This window comes from Pan troglodytes, chromosome 7, assembly GCF_028858775.2.
Source record: "Pan troglodytes isolate AG18354 chromosome 7, NHGRI_mPanTro3-v2.0_pri, whole genome shotgun sequence".
Taxonomy (NCBI): Eukaryota; Metazoa; Chordata; class Mammalia; order Primates; family Hominidae; genus Pan; species Pan troglodytes.
In genome coordinates this window covers 143,129,572-143,142,427 of record NC_072405.2, presented here as the reverse complement: position 1 = coordinate 143,142,427, position 12,856 = coordinate 143,129,572, and the positions used below count along the sequence as shown (strand labels likewise).

The 12,856-nt window shown below is 46.0% G+C and overlaps 1 protein-coding gene across 4 annotated transcripts in view; it reads right to left on the bottom strand.

The window, feature by feature from the left end:
- The window catches only part of TG (thyroglobulin), a 269,572-nt gene extending 258,074 nt beyond the window's left edge, over positions 1 to 11,498 (bottom strand). For 3 of the 4 annotated variants that reach the window (XM_016959884.4, XM_016959885.4, XM_016959886.4), the window contains exons 1-5: positions 11,377 to 11,498; positions 10,212 to 10,320; positions 8,576 to 8,673; positions 6,855 to 7,058; positions 5,492 to 5,651 (exon numbers count right to left, since the gene is read on the bottom strand). In XM_016959884.4, coding sequence (XP_016815373.4) covers positions 5,492 to 5,651; positions 6,855 to 7,058; positions 8,576 to 8,673; positions 10,212 to 10,320; positions 11,377 to 11,443 — 638 coding nt within the window. In that variant the 5' untranslated portion in view covers positions 11,444 to 11,498. Of the gene's footprint in view, positions 1 to 5,491; positions 5,652 to 6,854; positions 7,059 to 8,575; positions 8,674 to 10,211; positions 10,321 to 11,376 lie in introns of those variants that run through there. The other variant, XM_016959887.4, reaches the window with a different exon arrangement.
- Positions 11,499 to 12,856: the final 1,358 nt, after the last annotated feature.

Below are 12,856 nucleotides of genomic sequence, written 5' to 3'. Positions count from 1 at the left end.
GAGGGAGGTACAAGTCTGGTAGAGAATGCCAGGACCCAAGATTCGCAGTCTCTGAAATACAGTACCTGGAGACACTTTTTGTTTTTTTTTTTTTTTTGAGACAGAGTCTCGCTCTGTCACCAGGCTGGAGTGCAGTGGTGCGATCTCGGCTCAAGTGATTCTCCCAGGTTCAAGCAATTCTCCTGCCTCAGCCTCCTAAGTAGATGGGACCACAGGCACCCACCACCACACCCAGCTAATTTTTTGTATTTTTAGTAGAGACGAGGTTTCACTGTCTTAGCCAGGATAGCGTCAATCTCCTGACCTCGTGATCTGCCCGCCTTGGCCTCCCAAAGTGCTGGGATTACAGGCGTGAGCCAGCGCGCTGGACCTGAAGATGCTTTTTATAGGCACCGGCCTTTGGAAACCACTGGTCCTTCAGCAGCAGGACATTGTCAAGTCAGATGGTCCCCTGTGGCATACAGTGTTCCCCCCTTCATGAGGACCCGAGGAACCAAGTTCCCTCCATCATCAATAGAAGAAAACATTGTGACCCCTGAGAAACTCTTATTTTTATCTTGTAGAAACCAAGTAACTTAGACTATTTTTTTCTTTTCATTGGTTACAGGGATCCCAGAGCCAAATATGCAGGCCCTCACATTTGTTAGGACTGTGTAGAATGAGTGATGTGGGCCAATCTTTGCCTTGCCTTATTCTGATTTTCTACTTTTATTTTGCCTTCCTCATGATTCCCTCTAATTTCCATTTTTATCCTGTTTTGGGCATATCAGAAGAAAGGAGGAAGATAAAATCTACACAATATTTAAAAATTGAAAAATACCATATTTTGGACTACCACTCCAAAAGAGCAATAACCAGTGAGTTCAAGCTCAGAATCTTCCTAATTTTCTGTGTGCCCACAATCTAGTGGAAAAGGATGTTTGCCTTTTGTTGAATATAAAGCAAAATCTCAGGGTGGCCATAGAAGAATCCTCAAGAAAGCAAATGGTAGCAGAGGGGCAAGGGGTGGCATTTCTGAGTTTATGCTCAGATTACGGCCAACCTAGACAGAGAAATTACAACCAAGGCTCAGAGGAATGCGAAATTCTGGTCTCCACTGGGCATCTGGTCTTGTTCATTTGCAGAGTACGATTCCTGCCTCCGGGCTCAGTCAGATTCTCTAACATCTCCCACAGGCAGTTCTTTGGAAATCTAAACACTGACTCACAAATGAGCCATGTATTTCATTCTGTCCTGCACTAGGGAGGGTGCTCCTTAAAAGAGGGGGCCGTACCAGGCATGGTGGCTCACGCCTGTAATCCCAGCACTTTGGGAGGCTGAGGTGGGTGGATCACTTGAGGTCAGGAGTTTCAGACCAGCCTGACCAACATAGTGAACCCCGTCTCCAGTAAAAACACAAAAATTAGCCATGTGGGGTGGCGCATGCCTGTAATCCCAGCTACTTGGGAGGCTGAGGCAGGAGAATTGTTTCAGCTTGGGAGGCAGAGGTTGCAGTGAGCTGAGATCCCATCACTACAATCCAGCCTGGGTGACAAAGTGAGACTCTGTCTCAAAAATAAAATAAAATAAAATAAGAGGGGGCCGTAGCCTAGCAGAGCCCCTGATGCATAGCCAACCACCACAGGTGTCTGTAATGAGGGTGATCTGGTGCTTCCCCAGTGAGGATTTCTCCATACAGTACCTTCCACATTCTGGTTACAATGCCCCTTTACTATATATTAAGACATATCTGATCCTTCTTCCCACTGGGCAATCTGGGTAGCATGGGTGGCTAAGGCATTTGAAGTTAGACTGGTTGCTAAGAAGTTTGAGTGTGTTTAGTCATTAAGGACAAGGGTTAATAAAGAAGCCAATTAACTCAGATCATTAAGGCTTTGACAATGGCATTAGCCCTGCTTGAAGGCTCTTAAGACCTTTACTTATGATCTGCTTGGTCAGAATGTGTGTCCACAGTTACTGGTTGGGCTAGGGCAATATAAAAGATGGGGCATGAGTCAGAAGGACCAGTGAAGCTTGCTCCCCATTACAACATGGTTCTTTAAAATTTTCCAGCAAAACAGATATTGTAAGCAGTAGCCTTCTTGAAGGGCAAAAGGACCTACTTCAGATGGGCAAACATCATTGCCAAATTCAAGTGCAAACCATCACCCAGCACATAAATAACTCACAGCAGCAGGTCAGCGAATGAGCTGCCCACAGGATTCCAGCCTTCTGGTGGCCCCAGGGAAGTAACTGCCTTCTGCCACTTCTCCATTTGAATTTTCCAAAAAAATCCCCTTAGATTCAACATCCCAAAACAAAGCTTGTGGCTTTTCCTCTTCAAATTTATCCTCAAGAATCCATCCAGAAACCAGACCTAGGAGTCATTCTTGACTCCCCCCGACCCTCACCTCCATATCAATTCCTTCACCAAGTTCTGTGGATTCCACCTGGTAAATATTCCTCCAGTCTCACCCCATCTCTTGGCTGTCCTCTCCAACACTTGCTCCATGTCAACGTCGTCTCTTGCCTGGACTAGTGCGTAGCCTCCAAACTCGGAGGGCTGCCTCCTTGCACTCACTCTGCTCTCCCCTCACCCATTCCATTTTTTCAGAAATCCAAGTCCAGTGGTGATTATGATATAACCTTCCCCAACCCCAAGCTTCACATGCTTGCTGCAATATTGAAACATACTTACACTGAAAAAAAAAATTAATCTTTGCTATCTGAAATTCAAACGTAACTTGCTGTCTCGTATTTTACCTAGAAACCTGAGTCGCTAAGCTTAGGCCCTCTATATGGCCTCCAAGGCTCCTTCCACTGTGCCCAGAGAAGTCACTGGGCCTGCGACTACCCAGGTCTACTTAAGTATCGGAAAATCCCTGATTACAGCTGGGCTTCCAGTAACCAACCACCCAACCCTTCCCATGACCTTTCGATACCAGAATTTACTCAGAGACATGCTTTCTTACAAAATGAAAAGGATCCCATTTCAGGAGTAAATTTTTGTGTTTCTTTTAAACAAAGAATGCTCAGTTCTGAACTTTTGCATTTAACTCGACTGCCCTCTTGTGGAAATAGCTGTGAATTGTGCCTCAACCTCAGTGTGGCACACACCAGGGTCTTGGATGCGTTCACCAATTCCTTAAGCACTGATTCCAGACCTGCTGTGTGCAAGGCTCTGTGCCATGCACTGTAGGGGAACAGAGATGAGTTACATTTATGTGGGATACTAAAAGGAGCCAGACAGTTCTAGCACCTAAGCTTACTAGGGTGAGTTCCTTAACCTCTGTGTTTCAGTAATCATTTGTATAGTAATGACTATAATTATCTAATTATTTCTATAAGTATTAAGGTAAGTTAAAGGATATAAAATTCCCATTATATAGTAAGCACTCAGGTGATCTTGAACTGAGAACACATTGGTTTGCAGCAATGAGTACTCAATAAAACTGGCTGTTTGAGATTTATACTTGCTCTCAGGCAGGCCAGGCCTGGAGGGGGAAAATCTAACCTACATTTGCTGAAGCTGGCTGATGCATGAGAATTACCTACAGAAGCATAGTAATTTACAACTTTGTAAATTTGCACCCATGGTTTCATAGATGAGGCCTCATCAAATCTTCACTATGATGTAATGAGCAGGGCCTTGTCTTCCATTTGACGGATGGGAACACTGAGGCTCTGAGAGAGTAAGTGGCCAGGTCACTGTGCTAAGCAGGGGCAAAGGCAGAAGGCAGGTCCCAAAGGTAAATGCTACAGGACCAGGCAGGTCATATAAATGGATGAGGTAGGCAGTGGTGTGGCAACAGAGCACAGAGGGACCTGGAGCACAGAAGGGCGTGTCCTTGGTCTAAAAAGAGCAGTAAAGCCAGTGTCTTGATGCCACCAGTGAGTGCGTGCGTGCAGCCTCTCACCCTTGTTCTTTAAAATCAGAAATTCAGAATTGTGTGTTTTAGGTTGAACATGTGAAACTTCTCATGTTCAACTATTTTTTAACCTACAAAAATAGAAATTTCGTGGGGTTCAACCTAATAAAAGTTTCCAGTTTTTAAAATATGATGCAGTTCAAATAAAGTCTGCCTGTGGGACAGTTCTGCACACAGGCTGCTAGTCTGAGATTCCTCCTGGCAAAGCCCGTGAGAATTTCCTCCCTCACACATGGAAAGAAACTGGTTGTTTTGGAAACCAGCCACAGAGAGGCTCAAGTTCTCCAAGAGAATTCATATCAGTCTTTGCAGACTAGTATTCATATTTCTTTCTACTCCAAATGGTTCAATTACATCTAAAGTCTGCGTGAACCCTTTACAAGAAACCAGTGGCCAGTGTGGATGACCAGAAGCTACTCTGGCTATTTGGGTCAAGATCTATAATGCCTCTCTCTGTTTATATTCATTATTTACATTTTTAAAGTTATTTGTAAGTGCACGTATACACACAGTTTACAAAAATTCACAAATATAATGATATCCATGCTTTTGGGAGTGCTGCCTTTTTTCCTCTCCTGCAGATCCCCTTTCTGCCTCCTCTTGATTTATTTTTTATTTTATTTTTCTTTTGAGATGAGTCCCACTCTGTCACCTAGGCTAGAGTGCAGTGGCACAATCTCGGCTCACTGCAACCTCTGCCTCCCGGGTTCAAGTGATTCTCCTGTCTCAGCCTCCCAAGTAGCTGGGACTACAGGTGCGCACCACCACGCCCGGCTAATTTTTGTATTTTTTTTAGTAGAGATGGGGTTTCGCCATATTGGCCAGGCTGGTCTCCAACCCCTGACCTCATGATCCGCCCACCTCAGCCTCCCAAATTTCTGGGATTACAGACATGAGCCACTGCGCCTGGCCTTCTGCCTACTCTTTCTTCTGCAGAGCAGCCCTGGCCCTAAAGCAGCCCAGGATAACCATGCACTTTATGCTCCTTCCTCTTACCCTCTGTGCTCACATAGTCTTATATAGAGACCTGCATAATAATATAGTCATATAAGCACAAATAAAGAATCTTTTTGCTCATTTGTTCTTTAAAAATTAAAGCATATTATATTATATTATCTATCTGTGCTTTGTATCTTGTATTGTATTATCATAATATACTGTGGCCTCCTCTCCAGATCAAATGTTCTAGCAGCTCTAATGCAGTCTTTTTAACGGGTACATAAATATTTATGGCAGATTCACATTTATTCAGCAAGCCACCTTTTGATGATCACTTTGCTCCCGGTTTCCTGCTACAATGAAAAATGATGTAGTAGGCACCCTAGCCCATATGTCTTCACATTCTGATGTTTTACATTTCATTGGCCAGAGGGCACATCTATTTTTCATTAAATATCAATTGCCAGTTTGCCTTGTTAAAAAACGCCGTGGCACTTTAGATGCCCAGGACAGCTCATGAGAATGAGGCAGCTCTTAATTCCTTATCATGCTGCACGTATGACACATGGAGGCCCCCAGCTCAAGGTGAGTGTGGGCTGCGTCAGGTGATGGCCCAGTGACTGGCACACCCCTGCTCCCCTTACCTGTTGTAGCTGTGGACCAGATCAAAAATCATCATGTCTGTGGTGTTGACGAATTTGCACTGGACAGGCATAAACTCTCCCTCCGCAGAACACTGGGGTGGTGACTTATCTCCCACCCCGTGGAGAAGACGACGATTTCTTATTTCACAGCTCCTTGGACCTAAACATTGTCATGAAAAAAAAAATTCTTATATATGAGTAGACACATATTTCTGCAGTCGAGCAGCATATACACTCGCGTCCCTTAGCAATGGGGATGAGCTCTGAGAAATGCATCGTTCGGCGGTTTCATTGTCGTGTGAACATCATAGAGTGTACTTATGCAGACCTAGATGGTTTGCCTACAGCACACCTGGGCTATACGGTCTAGCCTAGTGCTCCCACGCTATAAACCTGTACAGCATGTTATTGTAATGAGTACTGTAGGCAATTGTAAGACAATGGTGAGTATTTGTGTATCTAGACATACCTAAGCGTAGAAATGGTACAGTAAAAATACAGTATAAAAGATAAAGAATAGTACACCTGTATGGGGTACTTACCATGAACGGAGCTTGCAGGACTGGCAGTTGCTCCGGGTGAGTCAGTGAGTGAATGTGAAAGCCAAGGACATTCATGTGCACTGTTGTAGACTTTATCAACACTATGCACTGAGGCTACACTAAGTTTATAATTTTTCTCTCTCTCTTCAGTAATAAGTTAACCTTAGCTTACTGCAACATTTTTACTTTATACATTTTTTAATTTTTTAAAACTTTTGACTCTTTTATGATAACACTTAGCTTAAAACAGGAACACATGGTACAGCTGTACAAAAATATTTTATTTCTTTATATCGTTCTTCTATAAACTTTTCCTTATTTTTAATTTTTGTTTTACTTTTAAACTTTTTTGTTAAAAACTAAGAGATGCACACACACATTAGCCTAGGCCTGCTCGGGGTCAAGATCATCATTACATCACTAGGCAATAGGAATTTTTCAGCTTTATTATAATCTTATGGGGCCACCATCATGTGTGTGGTCCACTGGCGACCAAAACATCTGTATGCAGCACATGGCTGTGCTTATACTATAACACGTGACAGTTAGAGACCCATGCAGTGACTCAGGTCTGCAACAGGAGACTCACAACGTTCAGTGAAATCCTGTTTATGTTTCTAATGATCAGCCAGCGAATATGGCTTGTCTACCATATGGAAATATGAGAATAATAAAACCTTCCCTTTGAAGCTTTTATTTTCCCTAATGAGGGCCTGGTTCTCTGCCCATTTAGGCAGGAAACCCTAAATGTGTTGGATCGCAGTGAGGAAAGCTTCAGCCCCTCCCCAGCTCTAGGGGTGCAGGCGCTCAGTGAAACTCACATCGCTTTGGCCTCCCCAGCTGGCGGGTCCCATACACCTCCATCCCCTCTGCGTCCACACACCAGCACTGGACCTGCTGCACGTCACACTGAACAGGCGTGTAGTCCCCTGAATCCTGACACTGAGGGAGGTAGGAGGTGTCTGTGCTGTTAATGTAGCCACTCAGTAAGATCTGCTGTTTCTGTAGCTGACAAAATGACAGACCTGTGGGTACAAGAAGCAATGTTAGATAGAACTGCAGGGAAATTTCCAGGGGGCAGAGCCCAGGAAAACTCACGCTCCCTTCCCAAAGGGACACAGCTGAGAGGGGAATGACCCGCCCAAGGACACGCAGTGATGGGGTGGCAGCCACAGAACAGGCCTAGCTAATATCCTGTGGACTGAGTCAGAGAAGGGCTGATCTCGCTGTTGCCACATCAGTCAGGTACCCCAGAGCACGGTCCTGTGGAGGGGAGATGGGATCAGAGTGCAGGCCTGGCATTAACAGAGCTTTTCTGAGTCCAGTTTTCTCCATGGGCTCTCTGTGTGATCCTGGGGAAGCTGCTTCACCACTCTGCTTGTAGGCTAGTGACATTAACTGCTACAGTTTCAGCATTTGTCCCCTCCAAATCTCATGTTGAAATCTGATCCCCAATGTGGGAAGTGTTTGAGTCCTGGAAGTGGATCCCTTATGAAGAGATGAATGCCTTCCCTGGGAGTGAGTTCCAGCTCTATTAGTGTCCATAAGAGCTGAATGTTAAAAAGAGCCTGGCACCTCCACCCTCTATCTCTCTAGCTTTCTCTCTCACATGATCTCTGCACAGATGGTTCCTCTTCCCCTTCTACCACGAGTGGAAGCAGCCTGAGGTCCTCAGCAGCAGCAGAAGCTAGTGGCATGCCTCTGCACAGCCTGCAGAGCTGTGAGCCAAACACATCTCTTTTCTTTATAAATTATCTAGCTGCAGGCATTTCTTTATAACAACACAAATGGACTGAGACATTAGTAATGATCGCCCCTATTGAATACCTACTATGTGCCTCGTGTTTACACGTGTTCTAAATCCTCACATCATACAAGGCAGATGCTATATTCATGTTACAGATGAGGACCCATAGCTCAGTGAGGATGCCTGACTCAGCCAAGCTCACACAGAAGGAGAGTATGGGGCCAGCGTGCCCCCATGACAGCCACACTAGATGCATAAAACCAGTACCCCAAACAGAGCTTTTAATCTGTCAAAGGATAGTTTTGGTTTTAGGCTCAATTTCCTCATTTTGAGGTGGTTGGCTTAAGTTAACCATTGTTTTAGAGTTATGACATGCTTTAAATAGGGACTGTGTTTCTTTGATTACTCACTATAATAATTATCTTAACTGGATAGCTTTGACCCAAGTCTTAAATTTTAGAAACTCCTCACACCACAGGTGAGAAGGCACTCATATTTTTCTGGTCACTTTCTGATTTCAGGAGATGTTGATGTCTGTTCACCATTGTCTTCTCAGCATGTGGCTCATGGGAGGAACTGGGTAGATATTTATTGAACAAATGACTGGACTTTCACAGTGGCCCTGCAGGAAATAGGGCCTTCCATGGCTTGCAGGGATGATTCTTATTCACAGAGGAGAAGCCAGCAGCCCAGAGGGAGGACCTGCTCAGTCACCCACCCAAACCCAGTGCTCATTCCTGGAAGTGAGTTGTCCTAGCCGGGTCCCTCCAAGGGACGTCCCCCACTCCCACTTACAAGCCACAGGCCGTCCTGGCTGCCTGCTGCCCAGCACTTCACTGCCGTCGGCACCCACACACCAGCAGGAGCGGCCATCGTTCTGGCACTGGACAGTCCTGAGGAGGAGACACAGACCAGGTGACCCTGGGATGGGCCCCCAAAGCCACATGCCGGCTCCCACTCAGGCTACTTTTCTTCTTCATTTCCATTCTTGCAAGTTTTGGTTCGTTTAAATTAGGGAGAGAGTGGAGTGGAGAAGCGTGGCTGACCTGGGAAAGGAAAGGCCCCGCTTTTCCTGCCTGGCTAACACCTGCTCTGCCTCCTGCCCCAGCCATTCATTCACCACCTGTCCAGCCTGCCAGCCCCGAAACAAGTGACCCACCCTGGAGTGCAGGGCTTCAGCCACATCCACCAAGTGTCCTCAGGAATTATGAGGCTGCAGAGGGTAAAGGCAGTGCCCACATTGTATGGATAGGGAGTGGGGGCTTGGGGGTGGGATGTTAGTGGGATCAGGGGCCAGCAGGGTATATTGGGAAGCACATGGGTGGGGTCAGGCCAGGCCATAGAGTTGACTCCACAGAAATGATGACTGAACTGAGACCTGCAGGATGGTCAGAGGTGTAAGAAGGTAAAAGATATTCCAGGTAAAGGGAACAGCGTATGCAAAGCCTCCTGAAGAGAGGCCAGGTTTGAAACTGCAAGAGGCCAGAACAAGAGAGTTGGGAATGGGAATATAAATAAGGCTGGTGAAAGTGAGACTTCCTCCTTAACTCCTTCCTTGCTGTTCCAGAATTCCCAGTGATCTAAGCAGGGACTGCTCTAGCAGCGTCTCTGCACACTCCTGGGAGGTTAGGCACATTAAGAGTGTATATAAGATAGCGGCAGGGAGGGAGGTTTCACAGACATTTCCCAGAACGCAGTTATATAAATGGAGTTCCCCTGATTCAACATGACTGGAATAGCACAAGGAAATTTCAATGCATGCACATTGCAAAGGATTCCTGTCTATTCTGCAGGGAAGAATTGTCTAGATTATTACCACACTCTCCACAGAGAGGGTCTCAGGCCCCAAGTCTGCATTAGGGCAGCTGGAGAAACCCCTTTCAGAGAGCAGCTCAATGCGGAGACAGCGACCCAGAAGCCCAGAGGCAGCCTAGAGAGCTAGTCCGGGCAGGGTCGGTGGCAGCTAAGGACTAGGAAGTCAAGGCAGCCTCTGCTTCCACCACCCCAGCTTCTCAAGAGGATACTTGGAGGAGGGAGAGGTCCCAAAGCACAGATCATTTGACACTCTCCTCAACCTGCCCCACTCCCCACACATGCCGTTTATTCAAGCCATCACAGAAAAAGTGATGGCAAGAAGAGAAGGGAGGGCAGCGGGAGGATGAAGCATGGATTGGGGTTCACTTGGTCAGATTGTCCAGTGTTGAACAGCTTGGGGAACTGAAAGGCAGGCCCCTCCAAATGACAGCGGAACTGAAAGGCAGGCACCTCCAGATGACAGTGGAACTGAAAGGCAGGCACCTCCAAATGGCAGTGGCCAAGTCTCACATGCACAAAGGAGTTGCAGGGCAGAGCTCAGGAAGAGGGGGGAAGGCACGAGATGCTTTTTATGGCATCTTGGACCTTGAGAGTTCACTGCTGACATAAGCCTTACTGGAAGCTGCCATCCTCTGCACACTGGGGCACGTAGTCTGCTTGCTTCAGAAAGGCCGTTTCCCTCTGCAGCTCACAGGGACGAAGGGGCTGGGCATCCACCTGGTACTCTAGGAAAAGAAAAGTGGTTCATCAGAGAAGAGTGTGGACTGGGCTGCCAGGACAGAGACGGGCTCTCATAAGCACAGATGCTTTTCCAGGGTCATCATCATTACCTATGACAGCCTATTTTAAAATTTGGCAGCTAAGCACACTTTTTTACAAGTATGACATTAGCTCATTTAATGTGCAACATTCTCCTGAGAGGTGACAGGCAATATATCCTTGTCACTCATGAGGCACCAAGTCTCAGGCAGCGAAAGTCGTCTGCCCAAAGTCACGTAACTGGCAAGTGAAGGATTCCAAAATCAACGCTGGGACTACACATTCCCCGCCCGCCCCCACCCTGCCGCAATTCCCATGAGGCTATTTGGCGTAAGTTAGAGAACCGTAAGGAAGTTCTTCTTGAATCTATCAAGCCATGCCCTGCAGATGTAACATGTTCCAGATAGACATTGAAATACAAATTAATTAATAATGTACATGACTTATTTTTCCATTGAGAACTCTTGTAACACATAGGGTCCTACCCAGAAATCACAACCACATCATGAGGTGTGTGTTATTCGTTTACTTTTTAAATGAAAAAAACAAAAAACAAAAAAAAAACAGAAGCTTGGCACTTTGCCCGAAGTCACACGGGTAAGTGGCTGAGCCAAGGACAGAACTTAGGGCTATTTCACTTCATAGGTAGATTTCTTTTTCTACTGCTTCTAAAATACCTGTTATGGATGACACAGACTTTGGAATAGCTAAGGGGATAAAAACCCAAGGTCAATGCCAAAAGTTTGCCAAAATGGTGGGGTGAGGAGGACCTAGAATTGAATTAGGAGGATCAACCACATTTCCCATTTCTGCTCCATCAATCACTAGCTCTGTGACCTCAAGTAATTCAGTTCGCCTCTCTAAATCTGCCTCTTCATCTGAAAAAAAAAAAAAGCAAATCACTGACATGTGGGAATTTGTGAAGATTAAATTAGATCGCACCTGTTCGAAGGCCCAGGGCAGAGCCTGGCTGACACTGGAGCTCCCTCCCCACCTCCTGGCTCCATGGCCTCAGAACTTACCGAAGATATTGGCCGACACCCAGCAGATGGAGGCCAGCAGGGTGAAGATCTCCAGGACCAGGGCCATTTTCCTGGCCCTTCCCGGGAGGAAGGAGGAGAAACCACTGCTTGCCCTAGGTCCCCTGGCCAGGGAGCTTTTATAGAGCTGCCGTTGGCACTTTCCTTCCCACCCACAGGCCCTCAGTGAGGCAGTGCCCCATCCTGTTTTCTCTGCTGGTCAAAAGGAGCTCCCTCCACCTGTGTCTACTCCTCCTGAGGGCACTCGTGTGGCCAGTGGAGCATGAGGATCTTGTCTAAACTGTGGGGGAACAGAACGGGGTGGGGTGACTTCAAAATCCTTTTTTATGGGTAAAGACCAAAGCTCTGTATCTTTGGAGGCAACAGGCTCAAGCCCATAGTGAGGGAAAAGCAATCCTTTGTTCTTTCCTTCCCCACCCTACCCTTTGTCCTTCTCCTTCCTCCTTCCTTCTTTCCTTTCTTCCTTTCTTTCTTCTTTCCTTCCTTTCTCCCTTCTATCCTTCTTTCTTTCCTTCCTTCCCTCTTTCTTTTCTTTCTTCCTTCTTTCCTTCCTTCCTTCTTTTCTTTCTTCTATTCTTTCTCTAACAACCTCTTAGAGCTCCACAGTAGCAGGCAACTAATCTAGAAAATGAGGATATGGCAGAGAACAAAACAGGCAAAATCGTGCCCTCATTAATATAGACTGTGAAAACTTTAGTGAGGGAAGCAAAATACACACACACTCATATTCATATTTCTATTACTTTCCTCTCTTTCCTAGGACCTCAGACTTTGTCAACCAAAAGATAGCAGGAACTGTGTATTCCACAGAAAGCCTGTATGTCCATTTGGTTTCTCCTGGCAAACATGGCTTCCTTCCTTCAGTCCTGTTCCTGTGAGACCTGGAAAAACTCACCTCATCTCCCTGAGCCCCAGCCTCCTTCTCTGGAAAGCAAAGTTAAAAGGAGAATAATAATATGTCCCTATTTGTTAAGGTAGTTGTAAGAGAATAGACATTGAAGAGCACATGCTTATTAGACACTAGCAGTTATTATTATTATTATTGATTTTCTTATTTTGCAAAAGCATCATGCCAGGGAATGGCAAGTATTCAGAAGACCAACCCAGCCAGGTAAGGAGCTAGTGACAGATAGGGTCAGGAACTGGCAGGTAATGAGGGCAGGTTGCTGAGCCTGGCACCTGAGGAGAGATGGAGGGACTTGTGAGAATCTGGAGGATATGGTCCCGGGTAGAGTGAAGGGCAGGAGGACAAGCTGGAAAGTGGAAGAGACTCCAAACCCTGGGGAAAATAAAGGGGCCGATATAGCTGCCGTGCCGTAGACTGTACTACCTTCCACAAATAGGGTTGCTATGAATATTAAATGTGTTAAAATATGCAAAGTGCTTAAAACAGTATTTGACACATAATAAGTACCCAGTGTTAGCTACCGTACTAGTCTGCTATGGGTGTCATCACAAACTA